Source organism: Stegostoma tigrinum, chromosome 6 (genome assembly GCF_030684315.1).
Source record: "Stegostoma tigrinum isolate sSteTig4 chromosome 6, sSteTig4.hap1, whole genome shotgun sequence".
Taxonomy (NCBI): domain Eukaryota; kingdom Metazoa; phylum Chordata; class Chondrichthyes; order Orectolobiformes; family Stegostomatidae; genus Stegostoma; species Stegostoma tigrinum.
Window position 1 is genome coordinate 1,799,107 of NC_081359.1, and position 17,829 is coordinate 1,816,935.

General features: G+C 45.6%; 1 protein-coding gene across 2 annotated transcripts in view; it reads left to right on the forward strand.

The window, feature by feature from the left end:
* Positions 1–630: 630 nt before the first annotated feature.
* yap1 (Yes1 associated transcriptional regulator) overlaps positions 631–17,829 on the forward strand; it is a 115,108-nt gene continuing 97,909 nt past the window's right edge. For both annotated transcript variants that reach the window (XM_048533043.2, XM_048533045.2), the window contains exon 1: positions 631–1,425. In XM_048533043.2, the coding sequence (XP_048389000.1) occupies positions 896–1,425 (530 nt within the window). In that variant the 5' untranslated portion in view covers positions 631–895. The remainder of the gene's footprint in view (positions 1,426–17,829) is intronic.

Genomic DNA, 17,829 nt, shown 5'->3' on the forward strand with positions numbered 1-17,829 from the left:
AGGATCATCAGAATCCCTACATTGCAAAGAGGCCATTTGGCCCAACAAGTCCAGAATCAAATCCCGGTCCCAGGCGCTGTGAAACAGCAGTGCTAGCCACTGAGCCACAATGCCGTCCCAGTGCAGTCTTCACTCTGCCTTTTCAGTCCCGTTTTAAATACACCGTCCCTTATGATAGCACGGAAACCGCCAGTACAGACAGCAACTTCCCAAATGGAGTAGAGTGTAAGTTCGCCCCTTCATGTGGCAAACGTGATGGGATCGCCCTGTGAGGCGGCTGGAAGCAGTGAAGATCACAGATGACAGCGGGGAGGGAGACAGGGAGGCTGGGGAGAGAGAGATGGGGAAAGTGGGGGGAGGGAAGAGAGAGGGAGAAGAGGGAGAGACAGAAGAAGGCAGGGATTGGGGGCGGAGAGGTGAAATCACTGAGGTCGGTACCGTACAAACTGTACCACCGCGGCTGGGTTTGAGGTGAAACCCAATCTAAGTTAAACATTACACTCACAATTCTCCCCCACCCCCCGCCAGGGGCCCGGGAATGGACTCCGCCCCACGTGACGTGAGCGGTCACGTGCGCAGCAGGAAAAGTTGTGAAAGTCGCTGCAAACTTTCCCCGCGGGTGGGGGGGGGGTGGAGGTAAAAAAAAGGGAGTGCGCGCGCCACACACGGCTCTGAGGGAGAGAGCGCGAGCGGGCTCGGGTTCACCGGGCGGGCGGAGAGTTCCAGAAGGTTCCACTCGTGGAGCGCGTCGATGTGGGGCTGGAAAAACCTGCCGTTATCACCGGCCTGAGAGAAACCTCCGGTAGGGAGTGAGGGGGCTGGCTGGCTGACTGAGGGAGGGCACCAGGCGGGTGGCACCGGGACGCGGCAGTACAGGGACAGGCCGGTTTGGCCCATGGATCCGAGTCAGCAGCAGCAGCAGGGAACCGGGACGGGGCCGGGGGCGGCGGTGCCTCGGGCCGGCCACCAGATCGTGCATGTCCGGGGGGACTCGGAGACCGACCTGGAGGCTCTCTTCAACGCCGTGATGAACCCCAAGAACTCGAACGTGCCGCAGTCTGTCCCGATGCGGCTCCGCAAACTTCCCGACTCGTTCTTCAAACAGCCCGAGCCCAAGAGCCACTCCCGCCAGGCTAGCACAGACGGGCCGAATGCTCCGCCGCTGCAACCCCAGCATGTGAGGGCTCACTCGTCGCCGGCCTCCCTCCTCAGCGCCGCCGCTACCGCCGCCGCTCCCCCCGCCTCGGGGTCCTCCGGCTCTTCGGGCTCGGCCTCGCCCGCCGCTGCTGCAGTGTCCCAGGGAAGCGGCTCCTCCCCGGCCTCCGCTCACCTCCGCCAGGCTTCCTATGAGATTCCCGACGATGTACCTCTACCTCCGGGCTGGGAAATGGCGAAAACCCCCTCGGGCCAGCGATACTACTTAAAGTAAGTGATTCCCAGTTTATGTTCTCACCTCCCCCCGCTCCCCTTTTTAAAAAAACAAACCCTGTCCCAGGGATTGGGGGGGGGGGGGTGCAATGTGTTTGTTTCCAATTTAATTTGGGAAAAAGGCCAGCGGATCAAATTGCAACGGTGGGATAATCAGCCCTTGGTCCTCAGGATTGTGTTTGAAGTTTAGGAGTGTAAGTTCAGCCAACATCATTCTCACTTTGAGTGCCATGTTGCTGGGTGAAACTATTTCCAGTGTAACTTTACGTCCCAAATGCCTAAAAGAAATTACTATGTTGTAACTCTCGCCCAGGCATGTGTGTAGTAGTGACAGGATTTGATTCAAATCCGAACTGCTGAATGTGACAGGAACCGAAATCTTTGAACTGCAGCATCGTCGATCCTGGTATCGGAATGTGGTGAAAAGGAGCTGGTTTTGTTGTGGCTTGGTTATAAAGCTGCTCATTTCCCGTGGTGACAGGCGCCTGAACTTTGAAAGTTTGAAGGGAGACCTGAGAGAGTGCAGAAGCCTGCTTGCAATGCGGTGGGCAAAGTTCACGCCCGCCTTCTGCAATCCCGAGTGTTTCATGGTGAACGGGGGCCGTCCTTAAAACTTAAAATAAAATCCATTCACTGAGACAGTTGTCCTTGAGCAGTTAATTCATTTGAATGTGGAGGTGATGTTAAATTTAAATATTTAGTTGCCACCATCGCTGGAATGAGTGGGTTACTGGATGCACTTTGTATTTGACCAGCTTTGTATTTGGCGACACCCGTTCCATGCACTTACCCGGACTTTCAACTTTTACAATGTTTGAGTTTCGTTGATTTCGTATTCCACTAGCTCATTCCAAGATTTCAATCCCACAAAATACCGTTCATGTTTTAAAGTTTCGTTTCGTTTGTGTATTGTAAAAACAAAGTAAATTCATCTTTACGCAGAGAGATGGTTTAACAGTTGATTTTTTTTGAGAAAGACGTGTGATGTTATGGTTTTGAAAGAATAAATAAAAGCAGTGCGATCCGAACACACATTTGTGGAAATAGTTTTCCGTTTGATCCGATTTGAGGGAAGCTGAAATTTGCACAAAGTTTCACCCCCCCCCCGCCTCCCCGCGGCGAGGCTAGGCAGCGAGCAGTATCCATTTCAGAGTGTCCTATTACTTTGGGAACAATAGTACTCTGTCGTGGTCCGACTGTGCAAAAGTCCACATGTCTGGCAAGAGTCACTGCAGTGGGTCCAACGTTTGTTCCCTTGCAGACGGCTAGAGTCAGTTATTGAAGCAACGGCATGTTGACCGGGATGTTTCTTTGAGCAAAAGAGTAACGTGGGAAGTCGGGACAAAACCTGTTTGTAAAGTTTATGCACTTTGTAACCCTTCTCCCGCCTCGCGGGGGGAGGGGTTAATAGTCCCCGGAGGAGCCCGGTGAAGTACAGGCCCTTCGGCCGTCGATGTGGCGCCGATCTGTGAAACCAATCTGAAGCCCATCTAACCTACACTATTCCATTATCATGAACAGTAATATTTCTTGTGCCATGATATCTCACTTCTGGATAGAATTGTGGGAAAATTAAAAATCCATCACATCAAAGACTAAAAGTTCAATCTCATTATTTAAAGATCAGTTAATAACTCTGCATTTACGTAGCACCTGTGACGTTCCTGAAATAATATACGGCCACTAAATTACAACGCAATCAGAAGCAAATACTGCAGATGCTAGTAATGTAAAATGAGTGACCATGTCTTCGATAACATTAAGTACCTCATCACAGACAAACAACCTTGTAGCTGGTGTTTAATTACAACTGAATGGTCTCAAATGGTTACCCTAAATGGCAATTTTTAATTGTTACGGTAACATTTACCGCTGATCTGCCATTCCAATCAGGCCTGACTGCAACAGGTTAATGAGTTGTAAAGTGTGCAAGTTTGCGGGTATACATAGCTCAATGTATTATTGAGTTTTTGCAAGTCGGGTTTACTTCGAACTGTTGCACTAGGTTTTGCCCTTCTTGCTAGCCGTCACATTGTTTACAATTCTCTACAGTCATGTCTTTTAATCAATTCAGATACATCTTAAAACAAATCTTCTCAGCATCTCGATGCACCAACCACTCCAAGTCTAAATATTTAACTTGACTTATTATTGTCATGTATCAAGATACAGTGAAAAGTATTGAAGCTGTGCTTGAATCTGTTGGTACATGTTTTCAAACTTTGACCTTCTGCCCTGCCCAATGGAAGTGTATAACAGGTGGGAGGAGTCTTTGGTTACTTTGGCTGCTTTCCCAAGGCAGTGGGAAGTGTAGACTGAGTTGATGGATGGAAGATGAGATAACAAGGTGTAGAGCTGGATGAAGCAGGCCAAGCAGCATCAGAGGAGCAGGAAAGCTGATGTTTTGGGCCTAGACCCTCCTCCAGAAATCGATGGGTGGAAGATTGGTTTTCATGGTGGACTGGGCTGCGTTCACAACTCTAATTTCTTGTCGTCATTTGCCGTAACAAGTTGTGATGCATCAGCATAGGATGCTTTTTCTATGGAGCATCTGTAAAAATTGGTAAGTATCATTGTGGACATGCTGAATTTCCATAGCTGCCTGAGGAACTAGAGGTGGTGTTGTGCTTTCTTGACTGTAGATACAAATGGATCAGGATAGATTAGTGATACTTACTATGCAGAACTTGAAGCACTGGGACCACCTCCAGCACAGCACCATTGGTACAGACAGGAGCATGTCCTACACTCCAACTTCCTGAAATCAGTCACCAGCTCCTTGAGGGAGAGATTGTTGTCTTGACACTAAGCTGTCCATCATTTCACAAGAGAGATAGTAAGAACTGCCAATGCTGGAGAATCTGAGATAACATGGTGCGAAGCTGGATGAACACAGCGGGTCAAGCAGCATTAGAGGAGCAGGAAAGCTTGATGTTTCGGGTCGGGACCCTTCTTTTCTGTACTCTCGTTATCATTTGCAGTTTGGCCAACTGTCATATTGAAATCAGCAGTATGGATGGAACATTTTTGTTATGGTATGCTGTTACTATCAGAAGCTAATCACTATGGTTTGTGTTTTATTTGCTGAAACTGACTTTTGGATGGCCATAATAAGCTGACCCAAATTGATCATTTAGTTTTTTTAATACAGGCTATTAATTCCAGGCAAAACCTAGCCAATGAGTATGTTGAATTAAAAGGCTTTTGTGCATCAATTTTGCAAATTTAGGTATAGCAGGTTCCAAAGGTTGGGAATTGGAGAAGCAGTTGTTCTCTCCAGGCGAATGGAATGTTTGAAACTCTAAAACCAGGTTCCTCTTGAAGGATCTCCACTTAGTTTGGAAAAAAATGTTTGCACCAAACCAACCTTCAGAATCAGTATGGAGTAGATTTCACTTGACATTGGTCAATTTGCAGTCCAGGGATGTTCAGGTTAGGTAGATTGGCCATTTAAATTGTGCTTAAATTTCCAGGAATATGCAAGTTAGTTGGATTAGGCATGGTAAATGCAGGATTATGGAGATGGGGTGGGATGCTGTTAGGAGGGTTGTGCACACGCACTGGGCAGAATAGCTCATGTCTGGCTGCACTGCGGGGATTCTATGAAATCTAGTGGCCCAAGCCTGGGAGTATACTTAGTTTCCTGGAAGAGGTAATCTAACATTATGTGCTTTTGAGTCCAGCTGAATCAAACAAAATTTACAGAATGCACAATAGTATGTCCTGTATAATAAAATGTGAGGCTGGATGAACACAGCAGGCCAAGCAGCATCTCAGGAGCGCAAAAACTGACGTTTCGGGCCTGGACCCTTCATCAGAGAGGGGGATGGGGAGAGGGAACTGGAATAAACAGGGAGAGAGGGGGAGGTGGAGTTGCAATGGGAGAGAGATTCCCTGAGGTTGGTCCGGAGGGAGGAGGGTAACTTCTTCAGGTTAGGCATCCCTGGAAGAGGCTTCGCAGTGAGGTTAAAATCGTATCGGAGATAATGGGAACTGCAGATGCTGGAGAATTCCAAGATAATAAAATGTGAGGCTGGATGAACACAGCAGGCCAAGCAGCATCTCAGGAGCACAAAAGCTGACGTTTCGGGCCTAGACCCCCTCTGATGAAGGGTCTAGGCCCGAAACGTCAGCTTTTGCGCTCCTGAGATGCTGCTTGGCCTGCTGTGTTCATCCAGCCTTACATTTTATTATCTTGGAATCTCCAGCATCTGCAGTTCCCATTATCTCTGATACTATTTTAACCTCACTGCGAAGCCTCTTCCAGGGATGCCTAACCTGAAGAAGTTACCCTCCTCCCTCCGGACCAACCTCAGGGAATGTCTCTCCCATTGCAACTCTCTTGTAATCTCTTCGGCCTTGAAACTGCTCGACCATGTCCTGAAGCAAACCAGGTACCACAGCCACATCACCTTCCTCAGCACCTGCCTACGGAACCAGATCATCCCCAAGGGACCACAGTCCACATTTCAGCCTTCCCAATTTGGCCCCAACCGTGACCACCTCTACACCCAGAAACGACCTCATCGCTCCGCCCACAGCCTGCAACCCCAGAGGAGACAGCCACACTGAGCCCTGCCGCATCTTCACCATCCCCCCAGACCTCCCACTGACTGAGGACGAACGGTCAGTCCTTAGCAAGGGGCTCGCCTTTGTCCCCCTACAACCACACATCAACGAATACCAGTCACGGTCGGACATAGAGCAGTTTTTCTGCCGTCTTCGCCTCCATGCCTACTTCTTCAACCGGGAACCCAACCCTCCTTCCACTGACCCCTTCACCCGCTTCCAACACAAGTCCTCCTCCTGGACACCACCCCCAGGCCTCCTACCCTCCCTCGACCTCTTCATCTCCAACTGCCATCGAGACATTAACCGCCTCAACCTCTCCACCCCTCTCACCCACTCCAACCTCTTCCCCCGCAGAACGGGCAGCCCTCCGCTCCAACCCCAACCTCACCATCAAACCCGCAGACAAGGGTGGCGCAGTGGTAGTATGGCGCACTGACCTCTACATCGCCGAGGCCAGACGCCAACTCTCCGACACCACCTCCTACCGCCTCCTCGATCATGACCCCACACCTGAGCACCAAACAGCTCTCTGATGAAGGGTCTAGGCCCGAAACGTCAGCTTTTGTGCTCCTGAGATGCTGCTTGGCCTGCTGTGTTCATCCAGCCTCACATTTTATTATCTTGGAATCTCCAGCATCTGCAGTTCCCATTATCTCTGATACCTTGTGCCTTCCTAGTTGCTTGCTGTACTTGTAATCAGTGTAAAGTGTGCTGCATTTTTTTGTATGTTACAATTTCTCAATTTATTACCGTTTAAATAAACCATTCTGTTTTTCTTACTGAAGTGGACAGTTTCATACTTATCCATGTTATAGTGATCTGTCCTATATTTCCCCCACTTGCTCAACTTGTCTGTATTTCCTTGAAGCCTCTACTACTTTCTCACCATTTGCAGTTGCTCCTAGTTTTGTCATCAAAAAAACATGGGAATATTTTCCCAAATTCCCTCATCCAAATTGTTGACATTGTGAACATTTGGAGTGGATCACCACTGATCCCTGTGGTGCCCCAATTAACTTGGATAGCTCTTTACTCCTTTATATTTATAAATGACTCCAAGTCATTTCCCAATATAGTGGAAAGCCTGTAGCTCCAGTACAAATCCATACCGGTACTTACAATGATGTGCTGAGTGATGCATATTCATTATTCCTATTCGCTAATCAACTGTTTGCCTGGGAATCTTTTGACAATCTTGCATGGATTGTTGCAGACAGAGTTAAGTGGCACAGAGAATAGGAGAAATTGGTGTGGGAGGTCATTGAAAATGTAAGTGAATGGGTGGAAGAAATTCAAGGTAGGCAAGCATGAGATCACATACTATGGACCTTTACTAAAGTTTAGATTGACCTAAAGGCCATGCAACTAGAATCTGTGGATGAGCAAATTGATTGAAGTCCAGGCACAAATTAAGAGCTAATTGGCTGCTGGAAAATCTGTTTTAAAGCTAGTGGATGTTGACCTTCATGTTGGGAGGGCTAGAATCGAGAGGAGTAAAAGTTGTGTTGAAGTATGACTCTTGTTAGAGGTCTCATTTGATCCCAGCTGGTATTCTACAATCCATTCTGGAGCAGCCACTTATCCCAGTTGATCAAGATATGTTATGGAATAGAACAAACAGCACAAGTCCATCCCTGCACTTGTTGAGGTAGTTCTCGGAGCCTGCCTCCTTGTTTTGCTCCATAATAACATTAATACCCGTTATCTAATGCAGCTGTCAAGTTGCCGTGAGATCTTGAATCCTCCTTGCCTTTGGGATTATGTGAAAGTGGCTAAGAAAGTGGTGAAAGTAGCATGGAGCCTTCCAGTCCTCTAATCTCATCCCCTAACCTGTGTTTAACTGTTTGTGGAAAAGTGCCTATTGAATTCATTGTCAGCATGAGCAAACTGGAGCATCAGGGAAATCTACCAGTTGTGTTATTTAGTTCTGGGGTCTGCCTTGAATAAGCATTTTTTCTTATCCTTGTGTCAAATGTGGGCATTGCTGGAGAGAAGGAGAGTTTTCCCTGGTGCCTGAGCCAACATTCTCTTTAGCCTCCGCAGCCTTTGGGAAGTTCCAGCCTTGTCGATGATCAAACCAACTTCCACTTTACAGAAGCTGCTGCTGCGTATGGAGCTCAAAGGCCACCTCAGCAGAAGGAAGAGAAATTTGAGGAAAATTAGCCCTGGCCAAAACACATCCCACAGCCAATCGAACAGAAGTAGCATTTTTTTGTATATGGGATTTGGGCAGCACTGGCTGGTCAGCATTTCTTGCCTGTACCTAATTGCCCTTGAGAAGGTCATAATGAGTTGCTGCCTTGAGCTGCTGCAATCCACCTGCTGTGTGTTGACCCACAATGCCATTAGGGGGGGAATTTTGACCCAGTGACACTGAAGAAATGGCAATATATTTCCAAGTCAGGATGGTGAGTGGTTTGGAGGGGAATTTGAAGGTGGTGATGTTCCCATGTATCTGCTGCCTTTGTCCTTCTCGGTGGATGTGGTTGTGGGTTTGAAAGGTGCTGTCTGAGGATCTTTAGTGAATTTCTGCAGTACATCTTGTAGGTAGTACACACTGCTACTGAGTATTGGTGGTGGAGGGTGCTGATGCTTGTGGATGTAGTGCCAATCAAGCACATTGCTTTGTCGTGGATGGTGTCAAGCTTCTGGACTGTTGGGGTTGTACTCAGCCAGGCAAGTAGGGAGCAATCTATCACACTTCTGACTTGTGCCTTTTGATGTTGGACTGGGTTAGGTGGTCTGGAGGTAAGTTACTTGTTGCAGTATTCCTGGCCTGCTCTTGTAGCCACTGTTTGTGATGAGCCCAATTTTGTTTCTGTTCAGTGATAACCCTCCGGATGCTAATAGTGGGGAATTCAGTGATGGTAAAGTGGTTGAATGCTATGGGGCAGTGGTTAGATTATCTTATTGGCGATTGCATTTGTGCGGCATGAACGTTACTTGATGCTTGTTTGTCCAGATATTGTTGCATTTTAACATGGACTGCTTCGGTATCTGAGTCATTGTGACTGGTGCATAACGTTGCGCAATCAGCGAACATCTCCACTTTTGACCTAATGATGGAGGGAACATCATTGAAGTAGCTGAAGATGGTTAGGCCTTGGACACCACCCTAAGGAACTCCTGCAGAGATGGAAATCATCTCAATCCCAGGACCTGCAACAACCACGACCATCTTCCTTTGTGCCAGGTATGACTCCAACAGAGATTGCCCTGATATCCATTGATTCTAATTTAGCTAGGGCTCCTTGATGTCACTCTTGGTCAAATGCAGCCTCAGTGTTAAGAGTTGTTACTCTCACCCCAGCTCTGGAATTCAGTTCTTCTGTCAGTGTATGCACCAAGTCTGTAATGAGGTCAGGAGCTGAGCAGCCCTGGTGGAACCCAAACTGGGTATTAATGAGCAGGTTTTTGCTGAGGAGTTGCTGCTTGATCGCACTGATGACCCATTCCATCACTTTACTGATGATTGAGAGTAGACTTGGGTGGCAGTTGTCCTGCTTTTTATGTACAGGACATGTTTGGGCAATTTTCCACATTGTCAAGTCGATGCCATGTTATGATTGTATTGGAACAGCTTGGCCTGGGCAGCGGCAAGTCTTCAGTACAATTGCTGGAATATTCAGGGCTCATAGCTGTTGCAGTATCCAGTGCCTCTGACCATTTCTTGATATCAGGTGGAGTGAATTGGCTAAAGATTGGGATAACAAGGTGTAGAGCTGGATGAACACAGCAGGTTGAGTAGGAAAGCTGACGTTTCGGATTGGGACCCTTCAGAAAAGTGGAGACTGGTATATGCTAAGCTGGGGACCACTGCAGGAGGCCGAGATGGATCGTCCACTCGGCAGTTCTGGCTGAAGATTGCTGCAGAAGCTTCAGCCTTACCTGTTGCATTGGTGTGTTGGGCTGTTCCATCAGTGGGGATATTTGTGGAGCCTCTTCCTCCAGTGAGTTTTTTAATTGTCCACCATCACTTACAACTCAATGCGGGAGGACTACAGAGCTTAAATCTGGGATTGCTAAGCTGTGTATTATCACTTGCTGCTCATGCTGTTTGGCATGCAGACAGTCCTGTTTGGCTTCATCAGGTTGACACCTCATTTTCAGGTATGCCTGATGCTGCTGGCATGTCCTCCTGCACCCTCCATTGAACCAGGGTTGATCCCCAGGTTTGATGGTAGTGGTTGAATGGAGGCTATGTTGGTCCATGAGGTTACAGACTGTGCTGGAGTACAATTCTGCCGTTGATGGCCCACAGCGCCTTGTGGGTTCCTAACCTTGGGTTGCTAAATCTGTTCAAAGTTTGTCCATGGTGGTAGTGCCACACAGCACGATCAAGGTTGTTCTCAACATGAAGGCTGGACTTTGCTCAAAGACTGTGAACTGTCACTTTTTACCAGTCCTGTCATGGACAGATGTGTTTGAAGCTGGCAGATTGGTAATATCGTCAAGTATGTTTTTCCTTCACCACCTGCTGCAGACCCAGTCTAGCAGCTTTGTCCTTTGGAACCTGACCAGTCTGATGTGTCGTACTGCTGCTGAGCCACTCCTGGTGGTGGACATTGAAATCCTCAACCCTGACTGCAAGTTGTGTCCTTGCCCTTTTGCTCCCCATGAATTGCTTTGCTTTATGTGGGACTTTGCTCTATGCAAATTCACTAATTGCTAATTTTTTGTTTTGCTTTACCCTTTCATGAGCCATGGTCATTACTGGCTGGTCCAGGATTTATTGCCCATCCCTAATTGCCCGGAGAGCAGTTAAACGTCAACTGCATTGGTGTGGGACTGGGGTCATGTGGGCTAAACAAGGTAAGGGTGACAGATTTCCTTCCCCAAAGGGTGTTAGTGACCCGTGGGATTTTGGATAATTGTTTGCATCATTGCCATTAGTTTTTAAGTTTTAATTTCTTTTAAAAAGTATTTTGATTTGTATTTATTCTTATTGAATTCACATTCAATTAGCTCCTGTCGAAGGATTTAAATTATGTCACAGAATATTAGCTTGGAACCCTGGATTATTTGTCCAATGATATTACTTCGTTTGGTTGCGCAGTGCCTTTGGTCCTGTGACTTCCTTCTAATTTAGGCTTTCAAGGAAAGAGGTAATGCCATATGACAGCATTAGGTCTTTGTTGGCTAGTCCAGCATTTATTGCCCATCAGAGCAGTTCTGAGTCAACCACATAGCTGTGGATCTGGATTCACATGTATGTCCAGCCTCGGGTAACGATAGTTTCTTTCCTAAAGGATATTAGTGAACCTCGTGGTTTTTCTGATAATTGATAACAGCTTCATGGTCATCATTAGACTCATCATTCCAGATTTTCATTGAATTCAAATTCCACCATCTGGCATTGATTCGAACCTGGGTCCCCAGAATGTTACCTGAGTCTCTGGATTAACAGTCCAGCAATAATTCCACCAGGTCACCGCCTTTCCCTGAGACTTTACGAAGCATAATGAGCTAAATAATACACAAGACACTGGATGTGTGATAGTTTGAATAATTTTTATCAAAGTGGAAGGAAAAAGGATGAAAAGTCTGATATTTCAGCATACACGCCAGTGGTCAGAACCTTGTGAAAGACTAAAAAGGATACAGGACCATAAAGTTCTGACAGTGGGTTCCATCCACAAAGTGGTGTTTTCAAGTCATTGCATCTTTTAATTGAACAATAAATATATTATCATTGCACAGGAAGGCATGGAGCTGTTTGGCAAAAGTGAGATGTTGGACTATGTTTACTTGAGCCAACTTTTAATATAAATGCAGAGAGCCAAATAACAGCCTTTTACTGATTTGAATGAGCCATTAGAAGTTTTGTGGCGAGGAAATCAGATTGTTTTGACATAGTGAAGCTAATGGAGCAATGAGTCAGAGTGCTGTCTGACTTTTGAGATGATAAACGTTTCTTTCCAGCTTGGGGGAGGCTATGTGCAATGAAAAATATTCCCTTTGTCCAGTAAAACACACGACCATAAAATAAAGGAGCAGAATTTTGGTTGTTCAGCCCATTGAGTCTTCTCTGCCCCTTGATTATGGCTGAAATGTTTCTCAACCCCATTCTCCTGCCTTCTGCCCGTAACCCATGATCCCCTTAATAATTAAGAACTGCAGTCTCACGCACTGACTATCTTAAATACACTCATGTCGTGGCTTCCACAGTGCTGTGTTCCACAGTTCCTCCACCCACTGGCTGAAGAAATCCCTTCTCGCCTCAGATTTAAGGATCATCCCTTCACTCTGAGGCTGTGCCCTCTGAAAATAGTCTGTCCTACTATTGGAGACAGCTTCTCCACATTGAATCTATCCGCGGTTTGTCTGTAATCTAAGTTTCAATCAGATTCCCCCTCATCTGTCTAAGTTCTGTTGAACTCTCACCCAGAGATCTCAACCACTCCTCGAATGACAAACCCTTCATCCCTGTAATTCCACCAAACTGCTCACAATATTCCAAATGAAGCCTGGTCAGAACCCTATACAGCCTTAGCAATACATCCCTGCTCTTGTATTCTAAGCCTCTTGAAATGAATGCTAGCATTGCATTTGTTTTTCAAACTGTCAATTGCGAACCTGAATCTTAAACTTAAGAGAACCCAGAATTGGGACCCCTAAGTTCCTTCGTGCTTCAGATTTCCGAGCCTTTCTCCACTTAGAAAATAGTCTGCACTTCTATTCTTCCTACGAAAGGGCATGACCTTACAATTTCCCACGTTTTATTCCATCTGCTAGTGAGAATGGGTTTCAAGAGGATGTAAAATCACCCACTGTTAATTGCAGTTATTACAGGAGCTCCGCAATAAGGGTGCTACAATTTGGAAAATGTCTAAGTGAAGCCTTTGGAATCAACCTAGGCACCAGAAAAGACAATGACAAATCTGGTCCAGTTTATCCTGCAAAGTTATTCTTATTAATGTCTGGGAATTCGTGCCAAATTTGGGACTGCTGGTCCACAGACTCGTGCATTGCAATTTGCAGGCCCACTGTCATTCCCTGGGCACATTTTGTCCCAGCAGCGGGATAGACCTCAGTGCCAATAATCTTATATTAACGGTCCAGGTGTCCTTACCTTGTAGCACATACTGGAGTAGGTCACCATTCTGGAAAGACTATCTGACCTAGTTACTTTTCTGAAGGGACTTAAAAATAACTCCCCTCTTGTGTCAATTCATTAAAATCCAAAATTTAAAAATGATACATAAATCTGACACCTTGCATCACATGGCTGGCAAGTAACATTCACACCCCACAAGTGTCGAGTAATGACTGTCTGCAGCAAAGGGGAATCATTTCCTTTTTTCCCCCCATAGTAGCTAGCCCCAATATTGTGAGCTGATCACTACCGCTTTCAGGGCAGTTAAAGATGGATAATAAATGCCACCTGTTCTAGTGATGCCCATGTCCCATGGACGGTTTTTTGTAAATATTTATTTGCTTGTACATTTTCCCTTTGTTTTCTTTGCTTACTATACCTAATGTGTAACTTGCTAAAAGTTATTGTGCATATTTTTAGTGTAGTCTTGCATCGATGCAGTTCACATACACAGTTGTGTTCTTGACACCTTTGAGTTATTTTGGGGGTACTTTTTCCCCATTCCACCCTGCAGTTTGTTTCCCTGTGGTTTCCTGATGGTGTTGATTGCAGACATTTTCGCAGAAAAAAATTTTCTACAAATGTGCACTGTTAAGATTTTGTGTAGCGTTGAGCATTGAGTTCTTTCGAGACCAACTGTCTTGTTAGGTGCGGGTACTATTTGTAACGTTAAAAACATACTTTTATGCCAAACTGCAACACTGATCTTGGAACTTTCCTGGTTAATTTGTTTGTAGTATTTATTGTACAAGGAACCCAAGGGCCATTTTATACTAAACAATGTCAATAGGGCAGTGAGATTGTTCTTAATATTGAAAAGAGAATGTTGACTAAGACGTGGACTCTCATCTTTTGTATAGTTTCATAAGATCTGTATCCACCTGAATCACTGAAGACAGGTGAGCCTTTGACGAGGATTGAACACGCACCTATCTTGAAGTCTCACACTGGAACATCGCTCTAGATTATAGCTTAGATTTAACTCGTTTGGAATTCGTCAAATGATGCTCTGTGGTAATGGAGTAAATCGTACAGCATCTACACATGCGCAGCTGAACATGGAAATCAGGAAGCTGATGGTGTTGTCTGATTTGTGCATTCCTCCAGAAGCTTTGGTATGCTTGGACCTTACCAAGACAGTGTTCTGATTTCTGTGTTTCTACTGATTGTGAATGTCTTTTACTCTCTAGTTAACATGAAAGTCGATTAGTTTCTTCACAAATATGAGTGGGGGCAAAGTTAAGGGAGAACTAAATAAAAGCGTAACAAACTTTTTAAAAAGACTGAATGCAACATTTGACTACTTAATCAAGTGGAATTTAAATCCTGAACACTGACAGATGCATTCACTGTAAAAGAACACCCACATTTAAGGTGTCACTTTTCTATTTAATCCTCATCAGAATGCAATCAAGGAACTTTGGTGGTTTAGTGGAGGATTTAATTTCACATCTCTTCCAATTTGACTCCAGCCCCTGAACCAACTATTAAATGCTGAAATGTTCTCTGTAATGTCAGTCAAATGAATGGAATAAGTGGAAAGCTTAAAGTTGCCTTGGCACAAAATATGTAGCAACAAGATCTGTAGACTTCTGTATAATTTCTTTCTCGTAGTTGTTACGAATTTGGTGGTTATTTTTAGTATCCTGTGGGAGGGTACTGTCTGAATATGTTTTACAAAGTAGCTAAACATTCTGGGTGGGTATTGCCTGTCATACTTCCCTTGATCTTCCTGTCTACAGGCACTTTGTTAGGAGTTGAGACCATTACTCTGTTACAGTATATTTTTTTTAAAAATTTCCCTTAATTGTTTGTTATTTCTGTTTTAAATGGGGAGAATTAAGCTTTCCACTGAATTTCAAAGCACAACATAAATTTGGGTGAGGGCAATGACACCAGTTGAACAAGTTTGGCTGTTTTGCAGGTCGTACTTGCTTCCTTCCTTTTTTGAAAAGAGAAAAGGCTCTTTGCAAGATGAGTCTATACAAACAACATATGGACAAAGACCATTGAAGTTCCAGAAGTTCAGCTAACTTGTGCATAATATCTAATTTTTGCAATAGTTGCACAGACAGCAGTCATCTTCCGTACTTTGAAGTCTGACATTTTCACAGGTGACCTGTTCTTGACAATGTACTAGATTTCTACTCAAAGAAACAGTTTTTTGTTGACTTTTTTTGAAGCATGCACTGTGGCCTATTGGAGACTTTCACATGGGGAAGCAAAGGGGGGAAAAAAAATGTTTGGGATAGAGTTTATTTCCACACAATTCAAGTGTTATCTTCTCAGACATTAAACCTAGAGGCAAGCCATGTCCTAGGCCAAATTAATTTTCAGAGGATAACTTACACCTTTGAAGGAGTGGCATCTTTTGAGGGTGGGGTGGGAGTTGTAAAGCAGTGTGTGGCTGGCCTGTACCACCACCTCAATCATGCTCAAACTGTCCCATTTTACAGGGCCATGGAGTTCTCGGGTGGTCTTAAGGCCTTCAACAGTGCTCAAGGGTGCTAAGTGGAAAATTAATAGTTCAGTATCTCCTATGGCACTGGCTGCAAGATTACCTTCAGCAGAGGGACGCCCAAGTCACTTTTCCCTGGAAACTTAATGGCTTAATATTAACCCAGACATTTGTGTGTCGGAGAAATGTAAAATTTATGCAAAATAGATAGTGGTAGCAAATGTTTTGACTCTTCAGTACTGCAATATCTATGCCCAATTTCTTGCGTTACTCAATACCTGATGCAGCAGTGCTGAACTAAAATGCCCTGGTGGAGGTAAACTCAGTATTCTCACCAGTCAGTCCAGGGTTTTTGGCCAATCTTATTGATGCTAACACAGTCAAAGCAAGAGCAGGATTAGTATTCTTGTGTGGTCTGTGTCCCAGACTGTAGGCTGTTCTCAACAACTTCATCAACACGTTCCACCTTGCTCTCAAATTCACCTGGACTATTTTTGACACCTCCCTCCACTTCCTGGACTTCTCCATCTGCATCTTCAGTAAATGATGCTATTGTGCCCACCTCTACCACCTCCGCTGGCAATGCGTGTCCCCGTTTCTCTCTCTTCTCCTCCCCCCCCCCCCCCCCCCCCCCCCCAGTAATTGCCATCAACAATTACAACCTGGAGGTAGTCCATGAATTCACATACCTTGGCTCCACCATCACAGACTGTCCCTGGACTCCAAGATCAACAGGCGGATCGGACGAGCAGCCTCCACGTCGGCTAGGCTGACCGCGAGAGTCTGGGAGAACAAAAAGCTGGCTACGAATACCAAGATTGCAGTCTACAGGTTGTGCGTCCCCAGCGCACTGCTTTATGGCAGCAAGACCTGGAGCCTCTACTCCAGACGAGCAGTGTCTCAACGCTTTCCACCTTCGCAGCCTGAGATACATTCTGGACATCAAGTGGACCGACCGAGTCACCAACACCGAAGTTCTCACCCGTGCCCAGGTACCCAGCCTCTTCACCCGACTCTAACAACGCCGCCTCTGCTGTTTGGGTCACGTACGTCGGACGGGAGGATACCAAAAGATGTGCTGTACGGGGAATTGGCCATCGGCAAGAGAGCACAAGGACGACCTCATCTTTGTTTCAAGGACGTCTGCAAAAGGGACGTGAAGTTAATGTACCTGGACGTCGAGAGATGGAAGACGTCGCAAACGATTGTTTATGCTGGAGACGGGAACTACGCAAAGGGCTGGAGTGAGGAGAGAAGAAACTGAGGCTTGCCAGTGAGGAAAAGTACGCTTGACGGAAAGAATGCAACACGGCAACACTGGAGGAGAGTGTCTTCAAGTGCAGTTGCCGCAACCGAGACACTCCTGTATAGCCACAACAGATGCTGCGCTATCACCAGCTGAATCAAAACTCTTCAGGTGCAGATCCATGGTCTCTCAAGACTGACGGATGCCACACGTTATAGTTCTCTAGATATGACTAGGTAAGAATGTGTAAGGATACTTTTGTGGCACCATAGAGAGTTACTTGCTCTGTCTCTGATGGGAAAGGCAAGGATGTTGCAACAATAGAGTGTGAGACTGAAGCATCTTAAGGAGTTAAGCGGAAAAAGAAAAGATGTGCTAGGTTGCTCATGCTTAAACAATTATTTGGTTAGCACGAGGAGATAGTAGGAACTGCCAGTGTTGGAGTCTGAGATAACATGATGTGGAGCTGGATGAACGCAATAGGCCAGGCAGGATCAGAGGAGCAGGGAGACTGACATTTCGTGTCTGTAAGGGTCCTGACCCGAAATGACAGCTTTCTTGCTCTTCGGAGGCTGCCTGGCCTTCTGTGTTCATCCATCTCCACACCTTGTTATCTGTTTGGTTAGCATGATTGGTCAGTATTTCTAGTTTTTAAAAATAAGGCAAGATCTTTAGTGTCTAGCCAGGTATTTACAGTTTTCTTACATTTTTCAAAAAAACATTTTTTTTAAACTTAAAACTATTGATAGAAAAAGGAGCTACAAGAAAATGGAAAGATGAGGGATAGAAGGATGATGAGTTGATCAAAAAAAATTACAATGGAGATGCAGATTGTATTGCTATTTCAGTGTGTGCAGTTTAAGCAGTTTTGGGCCTGAGTTGCAGACATCAATCCATGCCAGGGAGGGGGGAAGTTACCTGATGAGGTAGTCTCACCCTTCTGGTTAGGTCATTGGGGGCAGAAGGGAAATGTTTAATTGAAGCTGCAGCCACTCTCATGTTCTGTGTGTTAATTGTCATTGACACATC